This window comes from Sciurus carolinensis, chromosome 18 (assembly GCF_902686445.1).
Source record: "Sciurus carolinensis chromosome 18, mSciCar1.2, whole genome shotgun sequence".
In the NCBI taxonomy this organism is placed as follows: Eukaryota; Metazoa; Chordata; class Mammalia; order Rodentia; family Sciuridae; genus Sciurus; species Sciurus carolinensis.
Genome location: NC_062230.1, coordinates 10,406,007 through 10,418,123, shown reverse-complemented (window position 1 = coordinate 10,418,123; position 12,117 = coordinate 10,406,007). Strand labels below are relative to the sequence as shown.

The following is a 12,117-nucleotide window of genomic DNA, read 5'->3' as shown; positions in this document are numbered from 1 at the left end:
ATTCATAACTGACCACAGAGAGAGAGAGAGAAAGACAGGAAACAGACTTGTTAGGCTAGAGGTCAACAGAGAAAATGTCAGGAACAACTAGGAGAAGCAGGTAGTTTTAGGTCTGCCAAGGTGCACCAATACTCAGAAATTAAACAATAGCAAAGTCAACATTCATTTCCTGACATTTATAATTGAACAAATTCAAATTGTTATAGTAAGCATATCTTTTAAAATTATAGTCATTTTAAAATAAAGCAAATCAGGTGGGGAAGAGGCAGGGCAAAGCCAGAAGGTAAAGCTAACAGATCTGTATAATTTTAGCATAAAAGGCAAAACTACATTCTGATAAGCCAGGGATACAAAATGTAGAAATGACTGATACTTTGTTTAACTTACTTATTGCTGCCATTCAAACATGCTTTTTGCATAGCATCAACAGTATACTGAAGAAATTCATGGGCATCTTCTTGGTTTCCAAAACGGAAGTGCCTAGCTATACCTATAAAATTTAAGTAAAGATGAGGCTTTATATCATTACATATTATATCCCTAGGCTATACCACTAAAAGTTTTATCTTATAATATATTCATGAGAAAAGCCCCGAATAGTTACTTAATGAGGAAGCAACACTAACACAAGCTGCCTTGATAACAGCTAGGACCACACACTTTCACACTAAGAGCCCACAGGGGCTGCAGCTTCTTAAGAGTCCAGAGCTTCTGTCTTTATCAAGTCAATAAAATTATACTTAAATAATATCAATATTGGCTGTATTTCCTCAAAAGTTTGTCCAAAATATTATGTTGATGCACTGATATGGCATTAGATCTCCAGAACAGAATCCATACAAAACATAAATATCCAACCAATCTCAATTCTATCCAATGACCAAGAAAACAGATTATAATTTTAGTTGCACAGTAATATTTCAGTCCTACTTCTCACTATGCAGTTGTAAGAACAAATTATTTTAAAAATAAAAACAACACAAATGAAAAACACCACGATAAAACATTATGTATTGAATTTTATATGTATGAATGTGTATAGATATAAAATTAGCTTGAATCATGAAATTTCCATCAGTTTTGACCTATAAAATGGTAATTTGATTCAACTGTGATGTTTTGTGGATGTATGTATACACATATATAGAGCATTGACTTTTTTTTTTTCATACTGGGTATTGAACCCAGAGGTACTTTATCACTAAGCTACATTCCCAGCCCTTTTTATTTTTATTTTGAGATAGGGTTTCGCAATGACCTTGCTAAGTTGCTGAGGCTGGTCTCAAACTTGAAATTCTCCTGTCTGAGCCTCCCAAGTCACTGGGCCGTAGGCATGCACTACTGCTCCTGGCCAAGAGCAGTGATATTTTCTCAAAGACTGTGTTTAAAATATCACCCATGCCTGCTATATATTTATGTATAAGAATAAATATAGATACAAACAATCAAGACCTGCCCAAAATTCTGCCAACATCCAACAATGTTTTAAAGATTTCTGCACTGTTTGTTCTGGCCCATCAATAATGCCAAGAACCAATTTAATCTTCAGCAGTTTTTTAGGGGAAAGGATTATAGTTTCTCAGTATATAATTACACACCCTTGTAATTACCCAGTTAGATACCAGAATAAAAATTAGAAGGTTTCTTAAATTTTTCATGTATTCTTATTACAACTTTGTTAAATGAAATGAATATATATTAAAAATGAATATATATTAAAAGTTTACTGCAAAAAGTACATAGAAAGTACACAAGAAAATTTCAACCTATTTAAAATTTTTAAATTAAGTAGAAAAGAGTGAAGTTTATCCATAATTGGTTACATTGAGCAGTCTAAATTTTTCTGAGTCTAATTACCTTAATTTTGACAATTCCTGACACTATGTATGATGTAATATTCATTCACCAAATTAAAACTAATTAAAAACAAATTAAAATTAAGGAAACCCATGGGACAATGTAAAGAGTATTCCTAGAAAAAAGTATAAATATAAAGAGTATATCTAGAAAAAAGTCTTTGTGAAAAATGTATTAATAATTTTATAAACAAACTGAATTTTAAATAATTTAAAATTTGCTTATATTAAACTGTATACTGTCTTCCTTATTATATTATATTTTGCATTAATATTTCAAATTAGTTTATATAAGCCAGAAACAATGGCACATGCCTACAATTCCAGCTACTCAGGAGGCTGAGACAGGAGAATCAAGTTTGAGGCTAGCCTCGACAATTTAGTAAGACCCTATTTCAAAAAAAAAAAAAAAAAGAGGGGAGCTGGGAATACGTAGCCCAGTGGCAAAGTTCCCTTGGGTCTGATGCCCAGTATCATAAAAAAAAGTTTACATAGTATTCTAAATAGTAACATATAGTAAATGTTTTACCCAAAATTTGTTATTAAAGACATAGCCATGTATGACAAAAATGTGTCTGTTTTATAATACACTAGGGACTCATTCTTTTTTTTTTTAATAACTTAATCCATGAAGACTAGCTAAAAGTCAGGCATTGTGGTACACGCCCATAGTCCCAGCTACTCTGGAAGCTGAGGTAGGAGGATCACTTGAGTCCCCGGAGGTTCAAGGCCAGCCTAGGTAACAAGAATCCATCTAAAGAAAAAGCAAAAAAGACAAATAACTAGCTAACTAGCTAAGAAAACACTGATATAAACTCTAATAGCTAATACTTACGCCGCATCTCATTGATGACAAACATTGGTTTAATAACGTCCCCAGGATTACTGAGTGCCTGGGTAATATGCGCTTGCATTGTACACATCATACAAAATCCTTCTGCATGACCTGAAAGAGAAATGTTATCCTCCAAATTAGTAAAATAAGACTATACAGTAAACTATAAATAAGGGGAACACTTCTGAGAAGAAATATCAGTAACAGCTACTGTGACTACCTTGGGTCATTTTTATTCATTTTCATTTAATTCTCTAACAAACTAAAGTGATAAGTATACTTTAGCCATATTTTACAAGGAAGGAAAAATGGTTCAGAGTTAAAAATTTGCCCAAAGTCAGACATATAATCAGACCCAAATCATAGCCTTTCACGTTTTGAAGTTTATACTCTATACTGGAAAAACGAGGATTTTTTTCTTATACTACCATTTATCTAAACTGTTAAAAGAATGTCTCCCACATCAGGGTTAGGAAATCTCTATATACATACTCTGGCTTTCTTGGTCACATATGGTAGTCCCATTGCATTATCTTTTCTTTTTTTTATAATGTTTTAGATTAAAAAATGATTCTCAGTTCATGCTAAGAGGTGCTAACTGGTATATAGTGAGTAGAAGACAGGTATGTTAGTAAACATCCTAGACAGCATAAGATGCCCCCCCCCCCACAGCAAAGAATTACCTGGCCCAATGTCAATAGTACCAAGGTTGAGAAGTTCTGCCTAAACCTTCTTAGAATCTACCTAAGCTTAAAACGTATTGAAAGAAACAAACTATTTCCAATGAACTATGTCCCTCAACAAAGCTCAAAAATATATGAAGGGATAAAAAAAATCCAGTACCCAACATAAGATTCATGTCTGTCATCTAATCATAGAGTACAAGGCATACAAAGATGCAGGAATGACCAGCAGTAAGGAGAAAAACAAACAAAAAGACTCCAAATTGATACAGAATACAGAATCAGAAGAGAGTAACATTAAAAGATATTATGCAAGTAGGTGAAAAATGCAAGAGCACATTAAAGCATGAAAATAGAGCCAAATATACTTCTACAGATGAACAGGAGACTCCATGAGGTAAAATACATACCAGAGGGGATTAATAACTGATTAGACAATACAGAAAGAATACACTAGTGAACTGGAAGACATTCATTGTGGGTGGAGGATGTTCATAATGACACACAAGCAAAAACAGGAATAGTAACAAAAAGACAGGTGTGCCAGAGTGCTGTGAACTTCAAGCTGTCCATAATACACGTGTGACTGGAGCCTGAAGGTGAAAAGACAGGACAAATATCAAGAAATAATTACCTACAAAGGGAAAGAAAGCACAGGTGATGGAATGCTTTTGTATTCTGACTGAGGTGAGGTCCTGGCTTACGTGAATCTACATGTGGTAAAATTGAAAGAACTTGGCTGGACGTGGTGGCAAACGCCTATAATGCCAGCAGCTCAGAAGGCTGAAGCAGGAGGATCTCAAGTTCAAAGCCAGTCTCAGCAGCTTAGCAAGGCCCTATCTCAAAATTAAAAAGTTAAAAGGGCTGGGGATGTGGCTCAGTGGTTAAACGCCCCTGGGTTCAATCCCTAGAACCAAAAAAGAAAACGAAGAACTTTACACCAAAAATTTTGGTCTGTGGTAAGTTTTTAAAAATGACCAGAAGTTGTTCAGGTTTGATGGAAATAGTAAAAGCACGGAACTAAGAACCTTAACAAACCCCAAGCAGAAGAAACAAGAAAAAAACTACATAACAGACCGTTCAAACCATTTAAGTGATAAAAATATTAAAAGCAGCTAGAAACAAAAACATTATGCATAAAGAAACAAAGGGAAAAGTGTGACAGCAGGCTTCTTGTCAGAAGCAACACAGGCTAGAAGACACTGCATAACATCATTCAAGTAGTAAAAGAAAATTGGTGATGCCTGCACCCTTCACAACATGACAGCTCCTCTTCTGGGAAGATGGCAAGGAGGTGGTTTTCTCTATTCCTCCTGCCATACACCACCAAACGCTCTGAATACTTATACACCACAAACATAAAAAGGCTGTGAAAGGTAGAGAAAACAAGACAGATATGCTAGGGACCTCAAGGCTCAACGGCAGTGAGTTCCCTGATTTTCCTTGGGTCTTAGATATTCTAGACTTGGAGCTGAAGAAGTCAGCAACCGAATGCACAAAGCAAAGCTCCAAAGAAAACCCGCCTGCTCTCTCCAGCCAAGGACAAGGAAAAGGGCAGCCTTGCATTCGGGACAATTTTAGAAATATTATTGTGTGTACATATGTATATATTTTTTTCTGTAAATTACAGTATCTTGACACCTTTAAGCACTTTTTTTTTTGGGGTGCTGGGGATCAAACCCATGGCCTTGTGCTTATAAGGCAAGCACTCTATCGACTGAGCTATCTCCCCAGCCCCAGCACCTTTAAACACTTCTGTTTAGGGAAAGACTATCCCTCCCACCTTTTAAAAAAAATTATATATATATATATAAATTATATATCAATATATATTAATTATATATTATAATTAATATCAATATAAATTATATAATATATAATATATAATATCAATATATATTAATTATATATATATATACATATATATTGATGTTGATGGGCCTTTATTTTATTCAGTTATATGTGGTGCTGAGAGTGGAACCCAGTGCCTCACACAAGCTAGGCAAATGCTCTAACCACTGAGCCAAACCCCAGCACTCCCTCTCCACCTCTTAAGAAATAGAAAAGGGCTCAGGGATATGCAAATTAACAAACCAGAGCCATCCTCCTCTATCTGGTCTGTACACCCAGGAGTCAGTATTCCTGTGCATTAATCATCTCAGGAGCAGATCCCAGGCAACTAAGGACCACCCTTTTATGGCTTTGTACCCAACCAAACTATTAAAACTAGTCAATGCAAACTGTTCACCCTGCCCTGTCTTGCCTTTCCTGGAAACTTCAATAAAGGCTTCAGCCTAATGATTTCCCCCCATTCCTGTCTTATTCCTCTTAACCACCCTGGTATGTGGCCCTGTGTGGCATGCCATGCCTTCTGCATACCAGGGGCTATGAATATAATCATCTTTATTTTCCTGGGCCTCTTCTGCAGCTCCTCCTAAGGCTGTGCCTGATTGACCATCCCATAAAACAACACCAAACATAGCCAAACACTACAGAAAAACTGTGGCCTCACCTCTACCCATACTAACAAAGGCTAAGTGACAAGCCTAAACTTCCATTCACAGGACTCTAATAAGGCACCCCAAAACCCATCCATTGGATTATTGTTGGATAAGAGAGATTGGGAGCTGGAACTTTCCCCCACACTAGATGCTAACCCCTTCCCCACCCACAGTGTCCATGGAGATCATGTGTGGAGCAATCCCCACCAACTAAGAGAGGCATCCCTCCACATGGTCCCACAAAATCAGTGAGGATTTTCATCATCACTCAGTGGTAACAAAGTTACTCCCACTGCAGTGTCAGAAGAGACCACAGGAGGACTTGGAACTTCAACTTCAACCCAGCAGTAACCTAAAGTCTTAATCCCCACCTTGGAAACTGAATGGGGAACCTGGGCTTTTTTCTACCTTGGCCTAACTTCACTTGCTCTGCGCCTAGCTCTGTCAGGGAAAGCTAAATGTTAGATAAGACCCCATATGGGGTTGGGGTTGTGGCTCAGTGGCAGAGCACTTGCCTAGCAGTGTGAGGCACTGGGTTAGATTCTCAGCACCACATATAAATAAATGAATAAAATAAAGGTTTATCAATATCTTTAAAAAAATCGTACATCTTAACAATGTAAAAATACCCAGGATTCAATTTAAAAAGTAAACAAATAAAAGCAGTCAGCACACCAAGAATCTCTGAAACAAAAATTGTAACATTGTCTGAGGTGGTTTTAAATATATATTGAGGAAATATTTAAGACAACTGTAGAGCCCAGGATATAGTCACTGGGAGAGTAATTTTCCAGCATGTGAGGCTCTGGGTTCAAGCCCTAGTAACTTTAAAAAAAAAAAAGTACGTTAGGGAGAGTAAATATGTATAATGTAATACGTAGACAACCAACCACTGAAAGAGCTAAACAAAGAGATATACTCAAAAACATGATAAATAAATCAAAATTGAATCTTGAATATTTCTAAAAAATATTCAAGTAACCCACAGGGGAGAACGGAGTGAGAAAACAGATAATAATTAAACAGAAACAAAATATAAAATGTCAGACCTGGGGCTGGGGTTGTGGTTCAGTGTTAGAACACTTGCCTAGCATGTGTGAGGTTCAAGCCTCAGTACCACATAAAAATAAATGAATAAAATACATACATCTAAAAATGTATTTAAAAAAAAAGTCAGACTTAAACCCTGATACATCAATGATCACCAAGTCCAAATATTCTAACTATACTTGTTGAAAGTCACACATTGCCACACAATGGTGGCCACTCCTATAATCCCAGTTACTCAAGAGGCTGAGGCAGGAGAATTGCAAATTCAAGGCCAGCCTAGGCAACTTGGCAAGATTCTATCTCAAAAAACAAAAAAGGTTGGGATATAACTCAGTGGTAGAGCACAGATTGACAAAATCAATTTAAAAACATGACCTAACCATACAAGAATCTCAGTTCAACTGTAATGATACAGGCAGGTTGAAAGTAAAAGGACAAAAAAGTTGCTAAGAAACATCAATCAAAAGAAAACAGGAATGTCTATGTTAACATCAAATAAAGCAGAATGCAGAGCAAAGACTGCTACCACAGACAGGGACATTACATAATGTAAAGGGTCAATCCACTAAAACACAGTGATCTTAAATATGAAAAAATACATGAATCAAATTCAGATATAACTGAGTGAAAAGAAATACCCACATTTAGATATAGAAACTACAATATTCTTTTGTCAACAATTTATTGAACAATTCAACAAAAAATGAGCAAAGATAATAGAACTATGATCAGTCACGAGATCTAATCAATAGTTAAACAGTACTCCACCTACCAAGAGCAGAATACACATTTTGTTTCAGGTGCTTACAGAACATATACCAAGACAGACCATATCCTGAGCCATAAAATAAACCTTAAAAAATTTAAAGTGTATTCTCCAACCCCAGTGGAATAAAAACCAGACAATGATAAGAGAAAGATAAGAAAATCTCCAAATATACCTGGACTAATTAACACACTTGTAAACAATCTGTGGATCAAAGAATAAATCCCAAGGGAAATAAAAAAAAAGAAAAACACTGAACTAAATGTAAACACATTTTTGACAATAGGAACAGAATTAAAACAGTGCTAAAAGGGAAAATTTTAACTATTACCAGCATCAAAAATGAAACTGGGGGTATCAACACAGACCCTGCAAATATCAAAAGGATAATAAGGAAAAAACTATGATTTAACTTTACACAAAGGCAACTTAGAATAAATGGAAAAATTCCTCAACAAAGCAAACTGCCACAATTCACCCAAGATAAAATAATTTGAGTAGTCCTATACCTATTTGAATTGGTAATTTTAAAACTCCCAGAAAAGGATCTCTCCTGACCCAGATAGTTTCACTGAAGAATTCCAAACATTAAAAAAATAAATAGGCATAGTGGTGCACACCTGCAATCCCAGTAGCTTGGGAGGCTGAGGCAGGAGGATCACAAGTTCAAAGTCAGCCTCAGCAGTTTAGCCAGGCCCTAAGCAACTTACTCAGACTCTGTCTCGAAATAAAAAATAAAAAGGGCTAGAGATGTGGCTGAGTGGTTAAGTATCCCTGGGTTCAATCCCTAGTGCCAAAATTAATTAATTAATTAAATCAAAAATAAGAAATAATTAACATTAAAAAATTATAAAACTCTTCCAAAAAACAGAAAATGAGTTAACATATCTAATTATGTGGCTAATATTACTCTGACACTAAAACCAAAGACAGTACAAAAACAAAATTATAAACTAATATCTCTCATAAGTATAGCTGTAAAAGACCTGAATGAAATATAAGCAAATAAACTGGGCAATATATGTGAAGAATTATATACCATGACCAAATAGAGTTTATTCCAGGGCACGCAAAGATAACTCAATATTATAAAATGTAATTTACCATATTAACAGGCTAAAGATATCAGATGACCCTATCAATTTAATAAAGAAATCATTTGACAAAAATCAACATTCACTCACAATAAAAAATAATCAAAAAACAGGAGGGTTGGGGTTGCAGCTCAGTGGTAGTGCACTCACCTAGCATGTGTGAGGCCCTGGGTTTGATCCTCAGCACCATGTAAAAATAAAAGATATTGTTGTCCAACAACAACAACAACAAAAAGAGTGGTAGGAGTGGGCTACCACTTAAAAAAAAAAAAAAAGAAAGAAAGAAAGAAAAATAGGAGTAGAAAGAAATTTCCATGACTTGGTAACAAGTATCTACCAAAAACCTACAGCTGCTGGGCACAGTAGTGCATGCCTGTAATCCTCACAGTTTGGGAGGCTGAGGCAGGAGGATTGTGAGTTCAAAGTCAGCCCGAGCAACTTATTAGCAAGGCCATAAGCAACTCAGTCAGTCCCTGTCTCTAAATAAAATACAAAAAGAGTTGGGGATATGGCTCAATGAGTGTTGAGTGCCCCTGGATTCAATCCCCAGTACAAGAAAACAAAAAACAAAACAAAAACAAAAAAAACTACAGTTAACAAGTTGGTCAGAAAAGAGTCAAGGATGTTTGCTTTCACCACTCCTATTGAACAAAGTGCTAGAAGTTCTTGCCAGTGAAACAAGACAAGAAAAGGAAATAAGGCAAACAGATCAGTAATACATAAGTGTAAAACTGTCCGTATTTGTATGACCTGACTATATATGTAGGAAATTGCAAGGAATCTACCCAAATGCCTAGCATCAATAAATGAGTTTAGCAAGGTCACAAGATAATTAAAATTCAAAAAAGAAGTAGGGTCAGGCACAATGGCACATGTCTGTAATCCCAGCAACTGGGAGGGTGAGGTAGGAGGATCACAAGTTTAAAGACAACCTCAGTAACTTAGCAAGGTCCTAAAAATTCAGCAAGACCCTGTCTCTAAATAAAATATTAAAAAAGGGCTGGGATGTGTGGCTCAGTGGTTAAGTGTCCAGGTTCAATCCCCAGTACTAGAAAAAAAAAAAAAAAAAGAAGAAGAAGAGTGAGAAGTAGGTAGGTACAAATCTAACAAAACAAGAAAAAAAATGCATAGGGAAAAAGATCATAAAAAGGGAATGAAGAATAAATGGAACAAACAAAATGAATAGCAAGATGGTAGATTTTAAACCAAATACTATCAATTATCTCACTAAATGTAAAGTGCTAAAAATTCTAACATAAAAAGCAGAGACTTAGTACTGGATAAAAAAGCAAGATCAAACAATAAGCTGTTTATAAGAAATTCATTTTAAATACAGACATACATAGGTTAAAGTTGAAAAGATTAAAAAATGTTAACACTAATTATAAGAAAAACTAGAGTGACTATTTATCTCAAAGTAGGTTTCAGAGCAAAGAATATTTTTTGAGATAAAGGTCACTTCATGAATGACAGATGAGGTCATCAAGCGGGCAGTCAAGAGTACAGCAAAATAAGCTATAATCTTTCTGGTAGAACAGATAGAAACATATTTGCAAATACAGCTTATTTCCACACTTCTCTCAAAATTTGGTATAACAAGTAGACAGAAAACCAGGGCACAAAGGATTACCTCAACAACTAACCACAAATAATCAGCATTTATAGAAATTATAACCAACAGTAGCAGAATACAAATCCTTATTAAGTACACATGGAACATTTAGCAAAACAGATCATGTTCCGGTACATAAAACAAATTCAAGTTTAAAAGAATTCAAACATTAAAAAACATTCTCTGACAACAATGGAATAAAATTAGATATCAATAACATGACAATATCTGGAAAATCCCCAAATATTTGGCAACAAAATATGCACTTCTAAATAATCACAAGAGCAATTAGAAAGTTTTTGAACTGAAAATTAAAACATATCAAAACAGCTCTTATAGGGAAACAGCACTTATCAAAACAGCACTTACAGGGAAATTTATAGCATTAAACACACTGGAAAAGATGACATTAAATCAAATGCATCTAAGTTCCCACCTTAAATGAGAACAGCATATTTCAAAAAAGCTAAACAAAAGAATTTTAAATGTTCTCATCACAAAAAATTAAAAGTATTTGAGGAGACAGACACATGTGAACATTACACAACATATACGCATTATTGAAATATCACATAGTACCCATAAACTGCAGAATTTTTTCTGTTACTTAATAAGAAAAAAAAAAAAAAAAACTAGAATGGAGAATATTAAACCCAAAGTAGGAAGAGAAAAAGGAATAACAGTATCAAACATTAATGAAACCAAAAACAGAATAACCATGAAACCAAGAGCTAGTTCTTTGAGAAAATCAGTAAGATTATCAACAGATATATGAAAAAATGTTCAACATATCTAGTGATAAGAGAAATGCAAATCAAAACTACACTAAGATTCCCCAATTAGAATGGTGATTATCAAGAATACAAGCAACAATAGGTGTTGGCGAGGATGTGGGGGAAAAAGGTACACTCATACATTTCTGGTGGGGTTGCAAATTAGTGCAGCCACTCTGGAAAGCAGTGTGGAGATTCCTCAGAAAGCTTGAAATGGAACCACCATTTGACCCAGCTATCCTGCTCCTTGGCCTATACCCAAAGGACTTAAAATCAGCATACTACAGAGATGCAGTCACATCAATGTTCATAGCTGCTCAATTCACAATAGCCAGATTGTGGAACCAACCTAGATGTCCTTCAGTTGATGAATGAATAAAGAAACTGTGATATATATATATATATGTAATGGAATATTACTCAGTCATAAAGAATGATAAAATTATGGCATTTGCAGGCAAATGGATGAAATTGGAGAGTATCATGCTAAGTGAGATAAGCCAATCTCAAAAAACCAAAGGATGAATGATCTCGCTGATAAGCGGATGATGACACATAATGAGGGGTTGGAGGGGGGCAAGAATGGAGGAAGGGGGGCACTGTATAGAGGGAAAAGAGGGGTGGGGAGGGGTGGGGGGGGAGGAAAAACTAACAGAATGAATCAAACACCATTACCCTAGTAAATGTATGATTACACAAATGGTATGCCTTTACTTCATATACAAACAGAAACAACATGTATCCCATTTGTTTACAATAAAAATAAATTTTAAAAAATAAAATAAATAAAATTTAAAAAAAGAAAATCAGTAAGATTAAAGTCTCCAGTTGGTAATTAGAAAAAAAGGAGACTCAAATGAATATCAAAAATGACAAAGAGGAAATCACTACAGATCCTAATAAAGCTAAAAAGGAAAATAAGAACATGAATAATATGACCAAGTTTA

The 12,117-nt window shown here is 35.1% G+C and overlaps 1 protein-coding gene across 3 annotated transcripts in view; it reads right to left on the bottom strand.

Moving 5' to 3' along the window:
• The window catches only part of Usp42 (ubiquitin specific peptidase 42), a 45,670-nt gene that overhangs the window by 19,056 nt on the left and 14,497 nt on the right, over window positions 1-12,117 (bottom strand). For all 3 annotated transcript variants that reach the window (XM_047533859.1, XM_047533855.1, XM_047533856.1), the window contains exons 4-5: window positions 2,692-2,802; window positions 388-490 (exon numbers count right to left, since the gene is read on the bottom strand). In XM_047533859.1, the coding sequence (XP_047389815.1) occupies window positions 388-490; window positions 2,692-2,802 (214 nt within the window). The remainder of the gene's footprint in view (window positions 1-387; window positions 491-2,691; window positions 2,803-12,117) is intronic.